This window comes from Schistocerca cancellata, chromosome 2 (assembly GCF_023864275.1).
Source record: "Schistocerca cancellata isolate TAMUIC-IGC-003103 chromosome 2, iqSchCanc2.1, whole genome shotgun sequence".
NCBI classification, from domain to species: Eukaryota; Metazoa; Arthropoda; class Insecta; order Orthoptera; family Acrididae; genus Schistocerca; species Schistocerca cancellata.
The window spans coordinates 582,279,388-582,305,168 of NC_064627.1; the positions used below are offsets into that span (position 1 = coordinate 582,279,388).

At 43.1% G+C, this 25,781-nt stretch overlaps 2 protein-coding genes across 5 annotated transcripts in view; one reads left to right on the forward strand and one right to left on the reverse strand.

Annotated features, from left to right (window-relative positions):
- The window catches only part of LOC126162196 (ATP-dependent RNA helicase DHX33), a 135,088-nt gene extending 115,676 nt beyond the window's left edge, over positions 1 to 19,412 (reverse strand). Inside the window, exons 1-2 of one of the 2 annotated variants that reach the window (XM_049918526.1) lie at positions 18,951 to 19,087; positions 10,686 to 10,883 (exon numbers count right to left, since the gene is read on the reverse strand). Coding sequence is in view for 1 of the 2 variants with exons in the window: in XM_049918525.1 (XP_049774482.1) it covers positions 18,951 to 19,150 (200 nt within the window). In the remaining variant the exon portion in view is untranslated. Of the gene's footprint in view, positions 1 to 10,685; positions 10,884 to 18,950 lie in introns of both variants that reach the window. The other variant, XM_049918525.1, reaches the window with a different exon arrangement.
- Positions 19,413 to 19,489: 77 nt separating this feature from the next.
- Positions 19,490 to 25,781, forward strand: part of LOC126162197 (major facilitator superfamily domain-containing protein 1-like) — a 124,593-nt gene continuing 118,301 nt past the window's right edge. Inside the window, exons 1-2 of one of the 3 annotated variants that reach the window (XM_049918527.1) lie at positions 19,490 to 19,633; positions 19,793 to 20,021. In XM_049918527.1, coding sequence (XP_049774484.1) covers positions 19,859 to 20,021 — 163 coding nt within the window. In that variant the 5' untranslated portion in view covers positions 19,490 to 19,633; positions 19,793 to 19,858. Of the gene's footprint in view, positions 19,713 to 19,792; positions 20,022 to 25,781 lie in introns of all 3 variants that reach the window. The other 2 variants (XM_049918528.1, XM_049918530.1) reach the window with 2 other exon arrangements.

Consider the following 25,781-nt stretch of genomic DNA (forward strand, 5'->3'; position numbering starts at 1 on the left):
CCAGGTGAAACAAATGGGGGAGAATGTGTTGAGGATACGGAAGAATGTGGATAGGATGTTCTCCCCGCCAATTCAGATAATGAAAATGTTGTCAATGAATCTGAATGAGGTAGGGGTTTGGGATTCTGTGTGTTTAGGAGGGATTCCTCTAGATGGCCCATGAATGGATTGGCATAGGATGGTAGCATGCGAGTGCCCATAGCCATACCCCACATTTGTTTGGAAGTAATGCCATCAAAGGAGAAGTAATTGTGGGTGAGGATATAGTTGGTCATGGCAACTGAGAAGGAGGTTGTTGGTTTGGAATCTTTTGGGTGCTAGGAATGATAGTGCTCAACAGTGGTAAGGTCATGGGCATTAGGGATGTTTGTGTAAAAGGAGGTTGCATCAGTAGTGATGAACAGGGCAAAATGTGGTAAAGGTACAGAAACTGTGGAGAGTCAGTGGAAGAAATGGTTGGTATCTTTTATATAGGATGGTGGGTAGCGGGTAATAGGCTGAAAGTGGTGGTCTACGAGAGCAGAAATCCTACCAGTGGAGACAATAACCAGCCACAATGGGGCATCCTTGGTGGATGGGTTTAGGAAGCAAGTAGCAGGAAGGAGTGAAAGGAGTTGTAGGGATGAGGAGAGAGTTGTTCTCTGGGGAGAGGTTCTGGGTTGGGAGCAAAGATTTGATGAGCGACTGGAGATCCAACCCTACCAATCAGACTCAACCAAAGACCAATGTTGAACCCTGCCCCCCTCAGATCACTCCTCCATCCAACTGTGATCCACTTCCACTGCCTCTAATCACCCACTGTTAACTTTCCAGAATTTCTTAACCTTGAACCTTGCCTCACCATCATTCCCCAAATCCCTCAACATGCAAACTAACCTTCCATCCACAAAAAGAACTGCAATCCAACACCTAAAAAATGACCCTGACCTTACAATCCTATCTGCTGACAAAGGATCCACCACAGTTGTTTGAATCCCAAAGATTACCAGGCAGAAGGACTCCGCCAGCTGTCAGATTCCTCCACTTACAAACCCTGCCACAGTGACTCCATTCCAGAAATCTAACAGGATCTCCAGTCTCTCCTCAAATCCTTAGGCCCATCCTGGAACCTCTCCCCAGAGTCAATCTCTCTCCTCGACCATACCACTCCCGGAACTCCTACCTTCTACATGCTTCCTTAAGTCTATAAACCCATCCACCTAGGACACTCCACTGTGGCTGGTTACTGTGCCCCCACTGATAGAATCTCTGCTCTCACAGACCAATACCTTTGGCCAATCACATGCTACCTACCCTACTATGCAAAACATACCAACCATTTCCTCTGACTCACCACATGGTGCCCTGCTCATCACTGTTGATGACACCTCCCTTTACACTAACATCGTTAATTCTCATGGCCTTACCGCTACTGAACACTGCCTTTCCCAACGCCCAATGGATTCAAAACCAACAACCTCCTTCCTGTCAACATCATCAACTACATCCTCAGTCGCAATTACTTCTCCTTTGAAAGCATTACCAATAAACAAATCTGGGGTACAGTTATGGGTACCCACATGGCGCCATCCTATGTCAGCCTATTCATGGGCCATCTAGAGGAATCCTCCCCAACCATCCAGAATCCTAGACCCCCACCTGGTTCAGATTCACTGACGACATCTTCATGATCTGGACAGGGGTGGGGGGGAGGGGAGAACAACCTACCCACATTCCTCCAGAACCTCAACACTTTCTCCATTCTCAAGTGTCAATGCTCCCTGCAATGTATCCTACATTTTCATAACCCTCCTGGCCTCAACCATTCTTAGTCATTTTCTTTATCCATGTAGCCCCTTTCCTGCTCCCATTCCAGCAGTACACAGCCCTCTGTAACACCCTCACCCTGTCTTTTTACTTCCTTTTCTGCTACCCCCCCCCCCCCCCCCCCGCCCCCTCCGGCTCTCTATCCAACCTCCTGAGTGCACCTAGTTGCCCCAATCTCTCTCCACCTTGTCTTCTTATGCTCCCACAAGCAGCATTTTAACATCCCCTGCCTCTACCCAGCTTCCCTACTGCTCCCCACCCATGTCTCCTCCTTGCCCCTATCAACTGGTTGCCTCTCCCATCTGTGCTGCTGCTCTCAGTGTGGCTTCAGCAGCCAGAGTCTGTGCATGTGTGTGTGCCTGCGTGCATGTGCATATGTGTCTGTGTGTGTGTGTGTGTCTATTTTTGATGAAGGCCTTGTTGGCCGAAAGCTCACTTTCTGACTGTCTTTTTGTTGTGTCTGTCTGCAACTCAGCACCTCAACTATATAGTGAGAAGCAACTATACTTTTCATGTTATTGGCAGAACACTTAGAAGATGCAACATATCTACTGAAGAGACTGCCTTCACTACGCTCGTCTGTCCTCTTTTGGAGTACTGCTGCACAGTGTGGGATCCTTACCAGACAGGATTAATGGAGCATGTCAAGGAAGTTCAAGGAAGAACAGCACGTTTTGTATTATCGAGAAATAGGGGGAATGAGTGTCATGGACATGATACACAATCTGAGGTGGACATTATTAAAAGAAAGGCATTTCTTATTGCAGCGGGATATTCTCAAGAAATTTCAATCACCAACCTCCTCTTCTGAATGCGAAAATATTTTGTAGTCACCGACCTACATACGGAGAAGTGATCATCATAATAAAATAAGCAAAATCAGAGCTCGCATGGAAAGATATGTGTTCATTTTCTCTGCACACTGTTCGAGAATGGAAAATAGAGAATTATTGTGAAGGTGGTTCGATAAACCCCTGCCTGGCACTTAAGCATGATTTGCACAGTACCAATAAAGGGGTGGATGTAGATGAAAACTCTGGATGCTAAGACATAAATCAGTGTGTGCTGAGTTGTCATATACTGAGTGGCTGAGACGTCCATCCGACTTTTGTTAAACCAAACGTAAAAATTGGCAGCCTTCTTTCTTTATCTTTTGCAGTGAACTGGATGGTTTTACACATACTATTTACGCATGCAGGAAAGTGCCCAAGAGTGTCTTTGCTTTGAGGCCAGACATAAATGTCTTGTCAACATAATGATAAAATGAAGGAGGATGAAAGAGAGCCAAATTGGATGCATGTTCCTCAAAACGTTCCATAAGGAAATTGGTGACCGCTGGAGAGAATGGAGAACCAACAGCCATTCTGTTTGTCACTTCATAAAATTTACTGCTTTACAATAAGTAGGTGGTAGTCACAACATGTTGGAACAACTTTATCATTTCAGGAGGAAAATTCTCTGCCAACAGTTTCAATGTGTTCTCCACAGGTACCTTTGTAAATAGTGAGACCATTTCTAGGCTAACTAAAATATTATTTGGGCCAACTCTAATCTGTTTTATTTTCTCAATGAACATCTGACAGTTTTTGATGTGATGTTTGCAGCGGCCAACTGTCAGAGTCATTAACCTAGTTAAATATTTGGCCAGCCTGTAGGTAGGAGAACCAATAACACTAACAATAACTCTCAATGGAAAACTTTCCTTGTGGATTTTACATAATCTGTACAGCCTTAATCCGTACAGCCTGGAAGGTCTAGGAGCTCATGCTCTAAGATATTTGATTATATCCACTGGTAGACCAGAATTTTTCAGGAGCTCCACCATTTTTCTGCTGTATGACAGAGTTGGGTCCTGTTTTAGGCATCCGTATGTGCTATACATTAACAACAATGTCACTTTGCTGTGATTTTCAGTAATATTAAGAACAACCATAGCATTCCCTTTGTCAGCCAGGAGTATCACAAGATATTCACCTTTCCACAAGGCATGGAGCACCTCTCTCTTTTCTCTGCTGATGCTGGATTTGGGTGGGTTGGCTGCAACTAAAATGTGACTAGCATTCTTACCTCATCAGAGTCATTTTGAGAGAGATGCTGCACTGCCTGATCCACTGCACCAATGAAATCTACGACAGGAGCTGTAGGAGCAAAATTCAATCCTTTACTAAGGGCCGAGATGGTGCCATCATCCAGGTTCTTGTCCGACAGCTTTATGACAGTGCATGTCATGTCACTCAGTGTACCCCAGGACGATACACACCGATTTATATCTTGGTGACTAAAGTTTCAATCAATCAATGCAGAAGAGAGCAGTTTTAAATACATCAGCGCACACAGCGATCACTGTTTCTGAAAAGACCCACTTGGATTCCAAAATCAATCTTCTGAAGTATGTGTTTCGAAAGAACGGCTCCAGTTCACATGATATGAAAAGGAAATGTGAAAATGTTGAACATTCATGTGATGAGCCACTGATTGTATTGCTTCCTTTCTGTGGTGCTACAGCCCACAAAATGGGCAGAGTCCTTGGAAGATGAGGTACAAGACCTATTTTCTGACCACCTAAGAAGATATGTTGTTCCCCCCCCCCCCCCCTGTATATTGATGTATATATAACCACCTAATGTAACACCTGAATTGTGTACAGGTTCATATTCTGTTGCAGTCCATTCATACTTTTAAAATACACTGAAGAGATAAAGAAACTGGTACACCTGCTTAATATCGTGTAGGGCCCCCACAAGCACGCAGAAGTGCTGCAACATGATGTGCCATGGACTCAACTAATGTCTGAAGTAGTGCTGGAGGAAACTGACACCATGAATCCTGCAGGGCTACCCATTAATCCATAAGAGACGAGGGGATGGAGATCTCTTCTGAACAGCATGATGCAAGGCTTCCAAGATATGATCAGTAATGTTCATGTCTACGGAGTTTGGTGGGCATCGGGAATGTTTAAACTCAGAGGAGTGTTCCTGGAGTCACTCTGTAGCATTTCTGGACATGTGGGGTGTTGCTTAGTCCTGCTGGAATTGCCCAAGTCTGTTGGAATGCACAATGGACATGGATGGGTGCTGGTTGTCAGAGAGGGTGCTTACATATGTGTCATCTGTGAGAGTCATATCTAGATGGATAAGAGGTCCCATATCACTCCAACTGCACACGCACCACACCATTACAGAGCCTCCACCAGCTTGAACAGTCCCTTGCTGACATGCAGGGCCATGCATTCATGAGGTTGTCTCCATATCTGTACACGTCCATCCGCTTGATGACACAATCTAAAATGAGACTTGTCCAACGAGGTAAAATGTTTCCTGTCATCAACAGCCCAATGTTGGGGTTGATGGGCCCAAGCAAGGCATAAAGCTTGGTGTCGTGCAGTCATCAAGGGTACACAAATGAGCCGTCAGCTCATATCAATGATGTTTCGTTGAACGGTTCGCACACTGACACTTGTTGATGGCCCAGAATTGAAATTTGCAGCAATGTGCGGAAGGCTTGCACTTCTGTCTCATTGAAAGATTCTCTTCAGTCATCATTAGTCCTGTTCTTGCAGGATCTTTTTTCAGCCACAGTGATGTCGGAGATTGGATGTTTTACTGGATTCCTGATATTCAAGGCACACTTGTGAAGTGCTCGTATGGGTAAATCCCCACTTCATCGCTACCTCAGAGATGCCGTCCTCCATTGCTCGTGTGATGACTGTAATACCACATTCGAATCTTGATAACCTACCATTGTAGAAGCATTAAATGATCTAACAACTGTGCCAGACACTTGTCTTATATAGGTGTTGTCAACTGTAGCACTGTATTCTGTCTGTTTACATATCCCTGTATTTGAATACACATGCCTATACCAGTTTCTTCGGCGCTTCAGTGTAAAATAAAAGTATATGTACTTACAAAATCATTTCATATAACAACTGAATTATAAAGCAGAGTAATGAATAACCAAGCTCCAGCCATTACACTCTTCAATTAACATACATTTGTATCCAATGTAAGCAATCATATCTGTTACATGTTCAACTTTTTTAAAGTGACAATGTAAACATAATATACAGTGGGAGAACACACAACAAGCGGCAGTATGCAGACTTTTTACAACTCTACGGCCCATGTAAGTATAATTTACTGTTACAAATAGATGTTTTTTTAACATTAAAAGTGTCTTTTTAGCAACATAACCTACAGTTCCCTTGGTCTACTTCTGTGAAAAGGCAACAGTGCTGTTTATGAACACCAGCTATGTAAATAAACAATTCTCCATCTGAACATGATATGTGAACCATCGAAATGTGAAGTGGTAAAATAAATAACTGACAGACACAGAATATTGTTTTATTTGGATACTTAGTATTTATCATTTCTGTTTGTTTTTTTTAATGTCTTTTGTTTGTGTATTCTGGAATGTTTATACAGGATAGCTATTCAAACTTTTAATAAATAAATATCGCTGAGAATTCAAGGCATGGGGAGGAAGATGATGTCACACGAAGTTCCTGAAGAATTAACAGCGATCAGGGAGTGGGGGTTGAGAAACTCACAATAATGGCTTTTCTTGCCTCTCAGCTACTGTAGTTTAACCAATTTTTAAACATCGATAATTTATATAGACTAATATTTAAGTAACTTACACACCTTGAAATTTAAGTATTTTAAGATTTGTGATTTATAAAGCTCAATAAAATTAAATTCCAATGTTAGGTTGTTGTTGTTGTGGTCTTCAGTCCTGAGACTGGTTTGATGCAGCTCTCCATGCTACTCTATCCTGTGCAAGCTGCTTCATCTCCCAGTACCTACTGCAACCTACATCCTTCTGAATCTGCTTACTGTATTCATCTCTTGGTCTCCCTCTACGATTTTTACCCTTCACGCTGCCCTCTAATACTAAATTGGTGATCCCTTGATGCCTCAGAACATGTCCTACCAACAGATCCCTTCTTCTAGTCAAGTTGTACCACAAACTTCTCTTCTCCCCAATCCTATTCAATACTTCCTCATTAGTTATGTGATCTACCCATCTAATCTTCAGCATTCTTCTGTAGCACCACATTTCGAAATCTTCTATTCTCTTCTTGTCCAAACTATTTATCGTCCATGTTTCACTTCCATACATGGCTACACTCCATACAAATACTTTCAGAAATGACTTCCTGACACTTAAATCTATACTCGATGTTAACAAATTTCTCTTCTTCAGAAACGCTTTCCTTGCCATTGCCAGTCTACATTTTATATCCTCTCTACTTCGACCATCATCAGTTTTTTTTCTCCCCAAATAGCAAAACTCCTTTACTACTTTAAGTGTCTCATTTCCTAATCTAATTCCCTCAGCATCACCCGACTTAATTCGACTACATTCCATTATCCTCGTTTTGCTTTTGTTGATGTTCATCTTATATCCTTCTTTCAAGACGCTATCCATTCCATTCAACTGCTCTTCCAAGTCCTTTGCTGTCTCTGACAGAATTACAATGTCATCGGCGAACCTCAAAGTTTTTATTTCTTCTCCATGAATTTTAATACCTCCTCCGAATTTTTCTTTTGTTTCCTTTACTGCTTGCTCAATATACAGATTGAATAACATCGGGGAGAGGCTACAAACCTGTCTTACTCCCTTCCCAACAACTGCTTCCCTTTCATGTCCCTCGACTCTTATAACTGCCATCTGGTTTCTGTACAAATTATAAATAGCCTTTTGCTCCCTGTATTTTACCCCTGCCACCTTTAGAATTTGAAAGAGATTATTCCAGTCAACATTGTCAAAAGCTTTCTCTCAGTCTACAAATGCTAGAAACGTAGGTTTGCCTTTCCTTAATCTTTCTTCTAAGATAAGTCGTAAGGTCAGTATTGCCTCACGTGTTCCAGTATTTCTACGGAATCCAAACTGATCTTCCCTGAGGTCGGCTTCTACTAGTTTTTCCATTCGTCTACAAAGAATTCGTGTTAGTATTTTGCAGCTGTGGCTTATTAAACTGATTGTTCGGTAATTTTCACATCTGTCAACACCTGCTTTCTTTGGAATTGGAATTATTATATTCTTCTTGAAATCTGAGGGTATTTCGCTTGTTTCATACATCTTGCTCACCAGATGGTAGAGTTTTGTCAGGACTGGCTCTCACAAGGCTATCAGTGGTTCTAATGGAATGTTGTCTACTCCTGGGGCCTTGTTACGACTTAGGTCTTTCAATGCTCTGTCAAATTCTTCATGCAGTATCTTATTCCCATCACATCTTCACCTGCGTCCTCTTCCATTTCAATTATAATGCCCTCAACATTGCCCTTGTATAGACCCTTTATATACTCCTTCCACCTTTCTGCTTTCCCTTCTTTGCTTAGAACTGGGTTTCCATCTGAGCTCTTGATGTTCATACAAGTGGTTCTCTTATCTCCAAAGGTCCCTTTAATTTTCCTGTAGGCAGTATCTATCTTACCCCTAGTGAGATAAGCCTCTACATCCTTACATTTGTCCTCTAGCCATCCCTGCTTAGCCATTTTGCACTTCCTGTCGATCTCATTTTTGAGACAATTGTATTCCTTTTTGCCTGCTTCATTTACTGCATTTTTATATTTTCTCCTTTCATCAATTAAATTCAATATTTCTTCTGTTACCCAAGGATTTCTTCTAGCCCTCGTCTTTTTACCCACTTGATCCTCTGCTGCCTTCACTACCTCGTCCCTCAAAGCTACCCATTCTTCTTCTACTGTATTTCTTTCCCCCATTCCTGTCAATTGTTCCCTTATGCTTTCCCTGAAACTCTGTACAACCTCTGGTTCTTTCAGTTTATCCAGGTCCCATCTCCACATCTGCCCCTGGAAATGTCTAACAATTTAAAACCTGGTTCCCAAATCTCTGTCTTACCATTATACAATCTATCTGATACCCTTTAGTATCTCCATGGTTCTTCCATGTATACAACCTTCTTTCATGATTCTTAAACCAAGTGTTAGCTATGATTAAGTTGTGCTCTGTGCAAAATTCTACCAGGCGGCTTCCTCTTTCATTTCTTAGCCCCAATCCATATTCACCTACTATATTTCCTTCTCTCCCTTTTCCTACACTCGAATTCCAGTCACCCATGACTATTAAATTTTCGTCACCCTTCACTATCTGAATAATTTCTTTTATTTCATCATACATTTCTTCAATTTCTTTGTCATCTGCAGAGCTAGTACTACTGTAGTAGGTGTGGGCTTCGTATCTATCTTGGCCACAATAATGCGTTCACTATGCTGTTTGTAGTAGCTTACCCGCATTCCTATTTTCCTATTCATTATTAAACCTACTCCTGCATTACCCCTATTTGATTTTGTGTTTATAACCCTGTAGGCACCTGACCAGAAGTCTTGTTCCTCCTGCCACCGAACTTCACTAATTTCCACTATATCTAACTTCAACCTATCCATTTCCCTTTTTAAATTTTCTAACCTACCTGCCCGATTAAGTGATCTGACATTCCACGCTCCGATCCGTAGAACACCAGTTTTCTTTCTCCTGATAACGACATCCTCTTGAGTAGTCCCTGCCCGGAGATCCGGATGGGGGACTATTTTACCTCTGGAATATTTTACCCAAGAGGACGCCATCATCATTTAATCATACAGTAAAGCTGCATGTTAGGTTAAGAACACAAAATTCCTTGATATTTTACAAAATTCCTGAGATTCCCATTTTTTTTTCTAGGTAAAATGTAATTTCTTGATAATTCTGGGTTTTCCAGAAGAATCACCACTATGCTATATAAACAGCTGCACACTCTATCCATGAGGTTAGTTCTGTTCCGGCTGTTAGTTGGTATTTGTAATACATGAGTTTTCAGTGTTAATTGTTGTATTTCTTTGATGACACTTCTTTCAGGTATGTGTTAGAGAGTGGTTATGACATGACAGTGCTACCTGCCACTGTAATTTCAATTGATTCCTTTGAGACACAGTCCCAACAGTGAGGTGCAGGAACAATTATCTGTGTCTCATCATATACCATTCCGTATCCCTTCATCAGACAGTGCTCTGTCATCACAGATTTCTCAGACTGTAGTAATTGTGTGTGGTGGTGGTGCTCAACACATCTGTTGTGAATGGTTTGAATCATCTGGCCCACATAGGTTTACCCATAATGGCAAACAATTTTGTAAACATTGGACTTCCTTAGTTCTTGGCACTTTTTTGCCGAGCCAAGCTGGAAAACAAAGTATACTTTTCAAAATACTTGCTATTTCTGAAAATTTTTACAAAGCCAAGAAGAACTTTAATCTCAGCTGGAAAACCAAATATACTTTTCAAAATCCCTTTTTTAAATTCTTGCTATTTTTGAAGATACAGTACCAGCATATGATATGAAAGCAACCAATCTACATATGTGTTCTACTAGTTCCAGTAGAGGTTCAGTCTCCAAAGCTTGATGGGTCTGTTTGTCAGTATAGAGATTCTGCTTGAACACAAGCTTATGGTATTCTAGTCATTGTGGCAAAGTTTCTGAGTCCGAGGTGGCACAAGCCCTTCTTACCGATATCCTCAGGACTTCCGCATGTTGGTGTGATGGATAACACTTCATATAATGTAGATACTGGATCACATGAACTGACGTTCCATAAACACTGTGTTCCAGAATCCCACCATCCTTTTGATCTCCATTTTGAACTCGATGCTGGGGTAAAGACAATTAAAATGATCCAAGAAACAACTGAGAATATGTAGTCCAAGTATGACGAGAGACTGATAGTTGCTCCAGTGACTACTGGGACTGTGCTGTAAAGGAACTGATAGAAATTAGACTGGCATATAACATAAATAGACACAAGACTACCCTTTAAGTAAAATGTGGAACCCCATTATATCTGAAATTAAGAAAACACCACTGGGACAATGTACCTTCACTTTGCGCTATGGGGCAGCAGCAACAATTTCTCTTGAGGGCACTTTGGTTCTCCACGGCTTATAAAAGGACTGCCATTCAGGGCAGGTATCAGTTCCTTTGAGATTTACCAAACAGTTTTCCCGCTTGAAGCTGGTGGCCAGATGAGTCACTCAAATATTGTGCCAGGATGATTGTGTGATCCAACTGCAGACCTGATAAGAATATAACCAATTAATACTGTAGGAAAGTTTACATAGTCACACATGAGTTCTCGTGTAATATCAATGACTGTAATTTTGCTGTGATAAGCAAAGAGAATTGATTTTCGATCTACGTTTTAAGTCATCTGAAAAGTCATTGATGATCTAATATGTTATCCTGAGGAATATCTATGTTTATATGCTTTTGGTATGATAATAGTTTCACAAAAGAATAGCATAAGCCGAAGCGATATGATGTAACTGTATAGGTAAAAGATCTACTCACCATGCAGTGGTAGGAAAACACACATATACAAGATATTACATATGCAATCTTTCAGGACCGGGGGCTCCTTCTTCAACCAGAAGAGTTGAAGGGGAAGGAAGAGGAGTGAAGGAAAAGGAACGGTGAGGTTTAGGAAAAGGGATAGAGGTTGAAAAAGTCACCCAGAACCCTGTTTCAGGGGAGACTTACTAGATGGGATGAGGAGGAAAGACTGATTGTTGGGGACTGTACTGGGTGAGATTTGAAAACCTGAGATCTTAAAGGTGGAAGAAAGGGTAATATGTAAGACAGTGATTACTTCTAAAATGTCGTGCATGAGTTAGTAAGAGTGAAAAGTTAAGTGCATTGTATGCAACAGAGGTGGGAGGGCGATGGTGAAAAACAGACAGCACAGAAAATGAAAGATGTAGAAAACTAAAACTGATAAAGGAAGGAACAGTTACTGTGAAGAAATGTTGAGACCAAAGAAATTAAAATAAACTAAGGCCAGGTGGGGGCAAGAGCCAAGGACTTGTTGTACCATCAGTTCCCACATGTGGAGTTCTGAGAAACTGGTGTCTGGGGGAAGAATCCAGATTGCACTTGTGGTGGAACAGGCACCAAGGTCATGACTGTCATGTTGTAGTGCATTTTCTGCAACAGGATATTGTGTGTTGCCAGTTCACGACCTCTGCCTATGCCCATTTATCCCAACTGATAACTTGTTGGTAGTCATGCTGGTGGGCTGAACAGTGTTTACATAACATCTGGCATATGACATGTTTGGCTCTCCCTTAACTAGTATATTTTTGCCAGTTACAGGGATGGTATACGTGGTGGTGGTTGTGGCAGTGGTGGTGGAGGAGGAGGGTGCATAGGGCAGGTCTTGCAGCAGGTACAGTCACAGGGGTAGGAGTCACACGGTCTGGTGATGGGTGCAAAGGGAGCACAGGGTCTGACAAGGATAATGCCAAGATTAAGAGGGCAATGAAAAGCTATTCTAGGTGTGGTGGGCAAAATTTCAGACAGAATGGACCTCTTCTAAGATTTTAGGAAGTCATGACCTTCCTGAAGAAGCTAATTAATATGTTCAAGATCGGGATAATACTAGGTGACAAGTGGTTTACTCCTAAGTTGTTTTTTTAGAGCATCAACAGTACCAGGGCCAACGGCCTTGCCACAGTGGTAACACTAGTTCCTGTCAGATCACAGAAGTTAAGCGCTGTCTGACAGGGCTAGCACTTGGATGGGTGACCATCTGGTTTGCTGAGCGCTGTTGGCAAGCGGGGTGCACTCAGCCCTTATGAAGCAAACAGAGGAGCTACTTGATTGAGAAGTAGCAGATCCAGTCTTGTAAACTGATATATGGCTGGGCGAGTGGTGTGCTGACCACATGCCCCTCCGTATCTGCAGCCAGTTATGCCTGTGGTGCAGCTGGTCAGTACCTTTTGGCCTTCATGGCCTGTTCAGGCAGATTTAATTTTTAACAGTACCAGGATTGGATGCGATGGCCCAGGAAATATGCATGTGAACTAAGCTGGTATGGTAATTATGCCCAGTGAAAGCCAAAGGTGAGAATGGTGGTGTATTGTTTTAAAGAGTCTGATCTGAACAAATATGTTTGCCTTGAACACCAAGGCTTTATGGCAGGGAATGTTTGACATGGGAAGTATGGCAACTGTCAAAGTGTAAGCACTGTTGTTTGTTAGTAGGTTTAATGGGATTGAAGTGTGTAGCTGGTTTTCGGTGAGGATGAGATCAACGTCAAGGAAAGTGGCATGGAATTCGGAATAGAACCATTTGAAATTTAATTGGGAAAATGCATTTAGAGATTCCAGGAATGTTAACAGTTCAGTCTCATCGTGGGTCCATATTGCACAGATGTCATCAATGTATCTAAAACAAACCAGGGGCTGAAGGTTTACAAATCCAAGGAATGCCCACTCCAAGTGACCCATGAAAAGGTCAGCACAGGAAGGAACCATCCTGGTTCCAATGGTCGCACCCATGACCTGTTTGTATATCTGCCCCCAAGGCAAAGTAGTTGCTGGTAAGTATAAAGATGATTAAGGTGAGCAGGAAGGATGTCATAAGTTTGAAATCAGGTGGGCACTGACTGAGAAAATGTTCAGCAGCAGACAGACCATGAACATAGGGGATGTCCTTTTCTTTCGCCCATTTTTCCTTCTCCTTCAACTCTTCTGCCAGAAGAAGAAGCAACTGACTAAAGAAGATTGCATATGTACAACCTCTTATATGTGTGTTTTCCTGTCGCTGCTCAGTGATTAGATTTTTTATCTATCCAATTACATTTTGTTTTCAAAAACTGATTAGTTTTGTTGATAGTCAAAAGCGAGTTCTATCTCTACCTTTTACACCTTATTGTCCTCGTCGTTTCATCCCCACTGACGTGTAAGTCGCCGAAGTGGCGTCAAATCAAAAGACTTGCACCTGGTGAATCGTCTACCCAACAGGAGGCCCTAGTAACATGACATTTACATTTTCCACGTATGACTGGAACCAGTCATTAGCTGTTTGTCTTAACCCTAGTACTTTAGTTTGTTTAGCAGTATTTTGTGGTCAACAGTCTTGGGATCATCTAAAAGTGTGACTGCAATGCAGCCACCCCTGTTGAGAGCTGAAGGATCACTTTTGTAAACTCTATTATAGCTGATACTCTACTTCTGCTCACTTCAAAAGAAACTGAGCTTTGTTGGGAAGGATCTATTTATTCAAGTAACTCATTAGTTTGTCTTTCATGATTGGTTGGGAAAGATAAGAGTAGGGAAACTGACTTGTCATTTCCAGTATTTGTGTATCACCTATGTTTAGTAGTAGGACAACTTGTATGCTTTAGATACTCTGGAAAAATACTTGAACTAAGACATTCAACTAAAGTACTTTAGGATATGGGTTAGTAGCTCATCTACATCTGTGGAATTCTTATTTTTTTAAATTTTTGTTTTGTCTTCCTGGGTTCATGCTCAGTTGTGGGATACTATATCATTATGATGTTTCATAATTCAAGGTGGTTGCCACACCTGTCTTATGGAAATTTTCTTGCAGCCTCTCTGCAATACCTGAAAAACCATCATTTGAAAAATTTGCTAGGTCCTGTGTACTGTCACGTAATCTACTTCCATCTTTGACCTAAACTCGCATTTGGGAGGACAACAGTTAAAACCCGTGTCTGGCTATCCCGATTTAGGTTTTCCATGATTTCCCTAAATCACTTCAGGCAAATGATGAGATGGTTCCTTTGAAAGGGCAAGGCCGACTTCCTTCCCCATCCTTCCCTAATCCAACGGGACCGATGACATCGCTGTTTGGTCCACTCCCCCAAATTAACCAAGTTGATATGCAAGTTATTTTATTTAGATCTATCTTTTCCTGTTTTTTTGTTTTATGATGTTGCTTTTTACTTTGTATGTATTAAATTGGGGACCTAGAAACAACGGACAGGCTTCGCCCTGTTGTACCCCCACCAAACCCAGGGCTATTGTGCGGTTCAGAACCCAGTGTAACCCCCTCCTGGGAACATCTCATACCAGACAAGTGTAACCCTAAATGTTTGCGTGGTAGAATAATTATGGTGTATGCGTACGTGGAAATGGTGTTTGCGCAGCAATTGCCGACACAGTGTAACTGAGGCGGAATAAGGGGAGTCAGCCGGCATTCGGCAAGGTTGATGGAAAACCACCTTAAAAAAAATGGTTCAAATGGCTCTGAGCACTATGGGACTTAACATCTGAGGTCATCAGTCCCCTAGAACTTAGAACTACTTAAACCTAACTAAACTAGGGACATCACACACATCCATGCCCGAGGCAGGATTCGAACCTGTGACCACAGCGGTCACACGGTTCCAGACTGAAGCACCTAGAACCGCTCGGCCACACCGGCCGGCCCACCTTAAAAACCATCGGCCCACCTTAAAAACCATCCATAGTCTGTCCAGCACACTGGACCTTCCCGCTACGGAAGCAGTGCGTTAGACCGTGCAGCTACAGGGCAGGTACCTTATTACTTTACTTTCATTTTCTGCATTATATACTATTTTGTCATTAAAATATACTTTTTGGGCAGTATACATTTTTATAACTGTGATAATAATTTAGGAATTCTGGATTAGTGTAGTTGTTCTGCAAATATGCTTGATATTTAAGTGTCTCACAGATCATTCTAATAATTAGTGAGTTGTTGCCTTTACCACTAAATCACCTTCATTCAACCTGAACTATCCACTAAGGTCCTTAAAAATTAGTTTGAACAAGATGAAGAATTTAGATTACTTTGCATGTGTTCCCTGTATAAACTTCATCCCAAGGTGGGTTTGCGAATAACATTGAAAAGTGTATTTTCTAATTTTACAGTAGTGTATTTTGCAGGCTTGCAGTTTTGTTGGATACTCCAATTCTGCCTTTAGCTCTCTTATGTGGCAAAAATAAGTTCTGTTTAGCTTTTTTGCATTTCCTTGGATCATATCTGTGACAATTTAACAAGATGTGGAACATGTTAGTATGTACACCAAAAAGAAACATTTACAAACTTGGCTACATGCTGCCCACTTTAAAAAACTGCATTTTTTTTTTGTTTCAAGCCTAATCTACAACAAAATTTGATAAATGTAGGCCCTAAATGAACCACACTCATAAAATCTACTCAGAAATCCATCTACGGAGTAGAAGATGGTGTTAAGTAGGAATGATTTTAGTGTTTTTAAAATGTTCTTTATCAATCCGTGAGGTATCACTCTGAGACCATAGTGCCACACCAAAGTCAGCAATGTGAATCAATACTACAGACATTAGCTAGCGCTCGCTGCAATCTGCAACGACTTATGGAAAGCACTCCTGAAGACCATACCTCTCTCCCATCACAGCAGCGTCCTCACCCTGGGGTCAATATAGTGCTGAGCAAGTAAGAGCTCAGCCCAGTTCGACACTTCAGCTATAGCAGCCAAAATCACTGAGTAGGACAATGACTGTTGAAGTTTCTGATGAAACTTACTGTTGTAAAAGATGCATTTTGGGAAATATGGAAGCGTCCGATCCCGCCCGTCTACTTTGCCCCATGACGTCACAAATATGGTGGAAACGAACATAAACCACGATTCCAATATGGCGCATATAAAGTCGTTACGTACACATTATGAGGACGAAAATACATTGAAACAAACACACACACATTCCACAAAAAGCCTAATGACACTAATGGGACAAGCGCAGGAAATAGGGGTTTTTTGGGTGGGGACAAACTAAATATAAACAAATTTAGACACCAACCCCCAAACAAAACCACGCAAAACGACAAAAAAAACTGACATCACGAAACTCTCTAAATACCACCAAACACAATATCATTTGGAATCGGACACTTCCCTTGACCTATATAGCTCAACAGCAGCTCCCGATCTCATTAATTGGGATCGAACACCTCTCTTGACCTATTATCCTTACAACATCTCCACATACAGCCGTCCCTGGTCCAAGACGCCGGAACCTTAAGTAAGCCTCATTTCTTCACGACATACTGAACACTTCACTACTTCATCCAAAAATCCGAATAGTTGAAGAAATTTTATTACAGACAATGCACTGTCCCCCATCATAGTCATATCCATACCTACCAAAGACATAAAAAAAGCAATTTACCAAAATTCACACACGAAGCCACACTCGCAAAGTAAACCAAAAACATCACCTAACACACCACCAGAGAGCACCACTGATTGCATCAAAATGACACCTACAAACATGCCACTCTCACAAACTAAATTCCGCGCCATCGTGACGTCACACACAACAACAGCCTTATGTCACGGGTCAAAGCCAACGGGTGGGATTGGATGCTTCAGTCGACCCGCATTTTGTACTAAATGTCCTATGAAAATTCTTGTGCAATATAAATGCTTCACCATTAATGGAGACCACACACTAGAAAGCAGAAGCGCCCCAAGTTGTTGATAGGCACACACAAAAGAAGGAACACTTGCTAATTTTTGGAGTTATCATTAGACAAGCTAGAGCGCGCGCGCGCACACACACACACACACACACACACACACACACGGGTAGCAGGTATAGCTGTAGAGACTGATGGGAAGAGGCACATGCCTAAGGCAACATGGGGATGTGAATTGGGAGGGGTTGACAGGACGGAGGAAGTGGAAACTGTTGTGTGAGGCTGTGGGACAATGGGTTACCTGAGACTGAGGCCAAAACATTTATGGCAGCGGAACACTTGTTGTAAGGATAACCCATCTGCATAGTTCAGAGAAGCTGATGATGGAGGGAAGGATACAGATGACTTGGGTTGTGAAGCTGTCATTAAAATTGAGCATGTTGTATTCAGCTGCCTCTTGTGCCATTGTATGGTAAAGTTTGTTCTTGATAACAATTTGATGGTGGCCATTAATCCTGGTGGAGAGCTGGTCAGTAGTCTTACCAACATAAAAGGCTGTGCAGTGTTTCCAGCAGTGCTGGTATATGACATGGCTGCTTTCACCGGTAGCCTGACCATTGGACTAGGATAATCCTGTGATAGGACTGGAGTAGGAGGTGCTGCGTCGGTGGATTCGACAGGTCTTGCACCTTGGTCTGCCACAGGGATATGATTCCTATAGCAAGGGGTTAGGAGTGGGAGCGACACAGAGTGGACTAGGATGTTGCGCAGGATGTGTGGGTGATAGAACATCACTTTAAGAGGGGTGGGAAGAACCTTAGGTAGGATTTCCCTAATTTCAGGGATGGATGACAGATAATCAAATCCTTAGCAAAGGATATGGTTCAGCTGTTCGAGTCCAGGGTGATGCTGGGTGACAAATGGGGTGCTCTTTTGTAGCTGATTCTTGGGGTGGAGGGAGGACTGGGGATGTGAAGGGTAATGGCATGACCTTGGCTTGGAAGGAATTGCCTGTCAGTGAATGCCTTTGTGAGGCCTTCAGCATACTAAGAACGGGAGTACTCGTCACCACAGGTATATTGTCCATGGGTGGCTAGGCTATATGGGAGGAATTTTTTGTGTGTGGAGGGAACGGCAGCTGTCTAAATACATTCGCTGCTGATAGTAAGCGGGTTTAATGTAGACAGTCTGAGAAGAGTTATGTGAATCCCATTTATATTTAACTTGCAGGTGAAGTACTTAATGACTGATAATATTAGTGATATGACTTCCACACATCATCTCCAAACTTTTAATTATCATTGTTCAAAACACATTGAGATATTTTCTTGTCCATAAGCCATTCGTAACTCATATGTGTTGGGCCTACACTATTGCTTGTACCGATGAGGTTCTGCTGTATGTGTGTACCTTAGATGGCTAAAATTAGGTACCCAGTGTGTTATTGTTAGAAATCAAATGCATTTTAATGACATTACTCCAGAGACATATTAGCTTCTGTTACTGAACCAAGGGACACACTAGATGGAACCATTAAGGAGGGGACTTTTCTGTTTTAAGTCAACCACACTTTCTATTTGGTTGTATACTCTTTCCTTAATTTTTTTCTGTGCCACACTTGTAACAAGAAAAAAAAACTATAGGCCTATGTGATTCAACAGTAACATATACACTGAATATTGAATGTGGAACTGATACTGGAATATGTAGTAGTGAAAGCACAGTGCACTCAGAAATTTAATTCCTGAGTGACAGTATCTGAAAATTTTCATTCTGCTACTGGACTTAAATGTAGCACTGGATACACAGAAATGTTACTTCCACTTTATGTATGGTGCTGGACTAACATAAAATAATATCTGAAGAACAACTTTCTCTATCTTCTACAGCTTATCTTATAAATTTCTTACCTGCCACGTACAGCGTAAACGGGAAGAGATTTTCTTTGTGACAGAATGGCCGCCAGTCCATTTTCTGCGAGAAGAATTCGCTTTGCAGGAGACTGTTCTGATATTGATCTCTTATTCGGATTACTAGTCGAAAACGTTACTAGTGTTGTTGGTTTTTTAAGCTTGCTTGCTGCATTTGTAAAGGCGTACTTAGAATCCATTTCGCTGTCTCAATAACAAGCCTACATAAACAAACAGATAAACATGCGGAATAAATTGATAATGTCGAAGACAGTGGACGCCTGTAACAAACAGCTGTGTTCACGAGTTATTCTCGCGAACCGCGTTTCCATTCAGTATAAACGTAGAAAGAAACGCATGTAAACTATCCATTCCCATGTCACATAAATAGCACGCCTGTACTGTGTTGACACAAATATCAACATCTCCCGAAAAGCGTATATACAAAGCACTGCCTGCAAATACACAGCGTAAACTACTGTTGTTCAAAGATATTATACACAGACGCGCTAGTACAGTAGTATTATCTGCACGGTACTTCTTCCAAATCCGTGATAAACAGTTCAGTTTGTTTGATGTGGGGCGGATGACATCAAAGATCTTGTTGATAATGCCTTTTGTCAGAGTGTTGTATGAATCAGAAGGCAAACAGTGTGTGAGAGTGCTTCAGTGTTCTGATTTAGGTACTCATTGCATTAGGGGATGAGCGTATGTTAACTCACGAAGTCCATGTAGTACAGTTACATGTGGATAAGCCGAAAAGTCTGAACTGTTGTGAAGCGCGCTAGGTTATGTTGCTGTAGAGATCATATGACTTATGTTTTGTGCCCTGTGTTCTACAGGTATGACTAGAACGTGAAACGAAAGAGACTAATCTGTGCCTTTGAGAAGAACCATTCCTTTGGACAATGGAGAACGATGCTTCCGACAAGGAACTTATTTTACCAGCAGAACAAGACCATGAGTCTTCGGATGCAGAGTCTCCTGGATGTGCTGAACAAGGCTGTTGCAGCCCAAGTCATCCTGTCCACAGATTTTTAGCGCTAATGTTAATGAGCTTGTTGGGTTTTGGTAAGTAAAAATGTAATTATTAATTCGCTGAAGTGAAGTGGGAGTTGTGGGTGTTTTCTGTTGTTGTTAAGTCATTGTGACAACCAAATAGAAAGTTTAATTTGCACGTGTTCGACATTTGTTGCTGAACATGTTTTTCATGCGTTTTTGTTGTTGTATCATAGAGATGTCACAGGTCACCTGTCTCTCATTGATTTGCAGACCTTCATAGGTTAACATGTATTAAATACACCAGTAAATAGTGAGGAGTTTAAAATGTAGTTGTTTAAGACAATTTTTGTTAACAGTGTTGTATTCTACATTGAGTCATACAAACAAACATCAACAGACCTTCACCAGTCACTTTAAGCTTATTTGTCAATGTCCGCAGCTCATAGTCTAGTGGCTAGCGTTGCTACGTCTGGATCACGGGGCCCCGGGTTTGATTCCCGGCGGATTTGGGAATTTTCTCAGGGACTGGGTGTTTGTGATGCCCTCATCATTCGTGACAATGGCTAGATTGGACTGTGTAAAAAATTGAGGCTTTGTACGGGCGTTGATGACCGCACAGTTGAGTGCCTCACAAACCAATAATGGTCATCATCATCATCATCATCATCATTATTATTTGTCAACACATTATATTTGTGCCACTGCAGTTGGGGGAGACCAATGTAACCTGTGAGCCATTTTGGGATTTTACTCGTGAGTATGCTGCACAACTGATCAATCACAGCTATTTAGATATTGCGAGCAAATGCACTCTAATTCATGAAAATCCAAGCACATGAGCCAACAGTGATGTCACACTGACAGAGATATGTAAGAATCTTTGGAATGCATTCAACATTTATTATTTTGTTGCTCCAAAACGTGTTGTCACTGTTTAAATCAGTAATGAGTACAAAGATGCTGTGACTAAGGCACTGGCCTCATGTTTGGGAGGAGAGGGGGAGTATGAATTCCTTGTCCAAACATAAGGGTTTTAGTTTTCTCTGTTTGCCCAAAGTCGGCTAAGGTGGGAAGCCTTTGAAAAAGCTATGAGCACTCCCTCAACAAAATTTTAACTTGTGATGAAACTTGATTTCACTATTATGAGCCAGAATCAAAAAGACAAAGCATGGAGTGGAAGAACACCAACTCACCTGTCAAAAATTCAAAAGCTAAGCATCAGCAGGAAAAGTCATGTTGATGATGTTTTTGGATGTTGAAGGTCCAGTTTTTTATGATTATCTCGAAGAGCAGCATACAATGAACAGCTAATACTACTTGTATTTGCTTTTAAACAAGATGAAGCCAGCCATGAGAGAGAGATGTTGTGGATCTCAGAGGAAAGTGTGATTCTCCAGTAAGACAACGCTCATCCTCATATTGCTCAACTAACCCATGAAACCATCAACAAGCTGGGCTGTGAAGTACTGCCTCATTCCCCTTACAGTCCTGATTTAGGACCTAGTGATTTCCATTTGTTTTGTACACTGAAGGAGGTATTATGTGGGAAGAGATTCCAGAACAACAGGGACGTGAAAAAGTTTGCGGGAAATTGGTTCAAACATAAAGATAAAGAGTTCGTTGCAGTCGGAATAAAAAAGCTTGTAGCCCATTGGAAAAAGTGCATAAATGTTCAAGGGGATTATGTTGAAAAGTAGAAATCTCTCTAATTATTGAATGACCCTTGTACTTTTATTTCTGAAGACTTCTCTTCAATCCAATCACACATTTGGTCTGATATTCCATATGCCCATACTTTGTTCATTACATGGCAGTGTAGAACTGTATCGAACACCTTCTGGAAGTCAAGCAACACGGCATCTACTTGGGCACCTGTATCCACTGCTTTCTGGGTTCTGTTAATGAAAGAGGCAGCTGTGTGTCACATGATTGTTATTTTTGGAACCCATGTTGATTCCTATAAAGCAGAATTTCAGTCACCAGTCCCCCCAGGGGGCTCACAGTTCTTTCGTGAGTTTGTGTGTGGCACACACAGGGCCCTGAGCTATTGTAGCTCATTCTTCATTCCCTAGCTGCATTTCCTTCTCCCTCCCTATATCCCTGCTCCTTCCCCATTGCCACCTCCTTCCCCTCTCTTGGTGTTCTGATTTATGTTGACCTGGCTATCCCCTGGTTTCCTGTATTGGTTGCAGTTTTGTTCCTTTTGACTCTTCTCCCCCCCCCCCCCCCCCCCCCCACTCTTTTGGCGCTTCAGTCCTCACTTGAGGTTTGACCTCCACTTCAAAAGTTCCTGTTTTTAGTGTGTGCCATATGGGGATGAACACCCTCCCTAGCATCTACGGAGTGGATTCCTCTCCCCCTCCCTCCTCCTCTCCCTTCCACACTGTAGCTCCCTTCCACCCTGCTAGGTCACCAGCACATGTAGCCAGTCTGTGTGGTGGGGCTGTTATGTACCCATATGGCCGAGCTCCCTGACAACACAGGGATCACACTACTGATACCTGAGCTTTTCCCTCCCCTTGGAGGAGTGGTTGCTTGTCTTTTTGGAGCATCGGAACTCCCAGCAACAGCAGCCGTGCCAGATGGCCCTTGCTGTGGCTGGGTGGCGCCCGCGGGGAGCGCCCCTGGTCGGAATGGTTGGTACCAGGGTGGATGCTTGGCGCATGAAGCTTATCAAGCTGCAAAAATTTGGCTGTTCTCACGTGGCCATCTCTTTGAATGGTGAAGGATCCTTAAATGCTGCCTTGTATGACCTGGCAGCCTTCCCTCCCCTGGCTACCCCATGGCAGGAGGGCCAGGCTTACAATCTCGCGCTGAAACCCTTTCCTCATTACCTTGTCTATACTTGGATGGATGGGGACACTTTCACCGCCACAAAGACATTGTTTTCTGTGGAAAATATCGAGGATAAATTTGGTGAAGTGGAGTCTATTGGTAAAATGCGGTTGGGCTCCCTGTTGATCAAAGCTTCTTCTGCCACCCAGTCCGCAGCTCTTCATGCCTGTGATCATCTTGGCAATGTCCCAGTGTCTATCACTCCTCTCCAATTGCTGAATATGGCTCAGGGTGTCATTTTTCATAGGGACCTCATCCTGCGAACTGATGAGGAACTCCGGGCTAATCTGGAGTGGCGTGGCATTCATTTTGTTTGGCATGTGCAGAGGGGTCGCAAAGACAACCGTACCGATACTGGCGCCTTCATTCTGGCTTTCAAGGGGGGTACTGAGCCAGAGAAGGTCAAGGCTATGTGCTACAGATGTGACCTGAAGCCGTACATCCCTCCACCAACGCAGTGTTTTCGGTGCTTGTATTTTGGGCATAGTCTTCCCACTGTACAGCGGACCATTTGTATGGTGACTGTAGCCACTCAGTTCATGAGGGAGACCCTTGTGTTCCGTCACCTGTGTGTCAACTGTGCTGACCACCACTCCCCTCGCTCGCCGGATTGCCCGGCTTACAAGAGAGAAAAGAAGATACAAGAATACAAGTCCCTGGATCGCCCGTCTTATGCAGAGGCTTGCGAAAAGTATGAGAGACTTCGTCTGGTGTCACTATTTTCAACTTTTGCCTCTGATATTTACTTTCCTCGTCCTCCTCCTCCCTCGTCCTTACCCCAGCCCCGCCCCACTCTCCCCTCCACCTCCCCTGCAGTTCCCATGACCTCCCGTCAGGGAGTCGCTCCCCCTCCCTGGCCGAAGAAGTGCCCCCTTTCTTCGGCATCTGCTAGTGATCGGGCTCCCTCCCAGGAACCCTCTCCCTGGCATCTCTCAGGCCAGAAGACTCTCACCACCACTCAGCCACGAGGCACACCATCTGTGCGCTCCAAGGTCGCCCACTCTCTTTTGGTCCCCGATCTTGCAGATGCCTGTACTCCCCATTTGTCCTGCTCTCTTCCACCTCAGAAAGAGAAGAAGAAGAAGAAGAAGAAAGATAAATCCCTCAACAAGGTGCCCCTGGTGCCCCCAGAGGTGTCAGCTCCCCTCTTGCAACCTGATTCTGACATCTTATTTATTGGTGTCACTCCATCCTTGTCGGTGACAACTACTGACAAAGTGACCTGACCTCCTTCTCGGCTCCTTCATGCCTACCTTGGACTCACGCCACACGATCATCCAGTGGAACAGCAATGGATACTATCATCACTTACTGGAAATGCAATGTGTTGTCTCCTCTTATCTTGCATTCTGTCTTGTTCTCCAAGAAACACATTTCCGTGATGACCACTCTTCAACTTTCCATGGTTATTGGGCATTCTGTCGGAACAGTACTGGCCCTGGGATAGCATCTGGTGGGGTCTGCACTTTGGTTCGCTCCGGTGTCCTTAGTGACTAGATCCCCCTATGTACCACCTTGGAAGTAATAGTGGTTACAGTGCAAACGACACGGGCCATCACCCTTTGTAATGTCTACCTCCCTCCAGGTCAGCCACTTGCTTATTATGCGCTATCTACCTTAATCCAGCAACTCCCGCCCCTGTTTCTCCTCCTTGGGGATTTCAATGACCACCGTCCGATGTGGGGGAGTGTCACTTCAACGGGTCAGGGTATCCTAATCAACCAACCTATCACAGACTTCGGTTTGTGTCTCCTCAGTGATGGTGTCTCCTATCCACTTCAGTGCTGCTCATGGTACCTTCTCTGCTATTGATCTCACGCTCTCCTCTCCTGCCCTAGTGGCTTCCCTACATTGGTCATCCCATGATGGCCTTTGTGACAGTGACCACTTTCCAGTGACACTATCGTTCCCCTGCTGCCGCCAGGCAGATAGGCCCCCCATGTTGGGCATTCCGCAGGGCCAATTGACCTTTATACATGTCTGCTGTCCGCTTTGACACCTCCCTCTTGAATTCTATTGATGTAGTTGTGCAAGGCATCTCTGCTACTCTTCTTCATGCCATCTTTGCCGATCTTCTTCTTGCCATCTCTGCCGCTCTTCTTCATGCTGCTGGCACTGATTCCCCCTATCCACAGGGCCCCCTCATCATCGACCGGTACCTTGGTGGACCAGGAACGTTGCAGTCGCTGTCTAGGACTGCTGATGAGCGCTGCAGCGGTTTAAGTGACACCCTTTCCAGGCCAGTCTCCCCACTTTTAAATATCTCTGAGCTAAGGCTCGTTACCTTACTAAGCAGTGTAAAAAGGAATGCTGGGAGTGCTATGTTTCCTCCCTGGGGACATATGCCTCTTTATCACAGGTTTGGTCAAAACTCTGTAGCGTTCTGGGCCTCCAGCAACAGTCAACTGTCCAGGGTCTGAACCTCCAAGGAGCTCTGTGCACTGATCCATTGGTCCTCGTGGAACACCTTGCGACACACTTTGTGATCGTGTCGTCATCTGCTTCCTACCCTCCTACCTTTCTCCAACAGAAACGCAGAGTTGAACAGACCCCCCTCCATTTAATCCTGCACCATATTGAGCCCTATAATGCACCTTCCACTGAATGGGAATTTGTGCACGCTCTAAGCTCTTCACAAGACACAGCCACAGGGCCAGACTCCATTCACAATGAGATGATTCAATATTTGGACATTCCCCAGAGGCAACAGCTCTTCAGGGTCTTCAATCACATCTGCCTCACAGGTGATTTTCCATCACAATGACGAGACAATATCGTTATTCCTGTCCTTAAGCCCAGAAAAAACCCAATGTCTCTTAGACAGCTACCGCCCCATTAGCCTTACGAAAGTGCTGTGTAAACTGCTCGAAAGGATGGTCAACTCCAGATTATGTTGGGTACTCGAATCTCGGGACCTTTTGTCACCGTATCAGTGTGACTTCCGGTCAGGGTGATCTCCAACTGACCAATTACTCCGATTGTAATCAACCACCC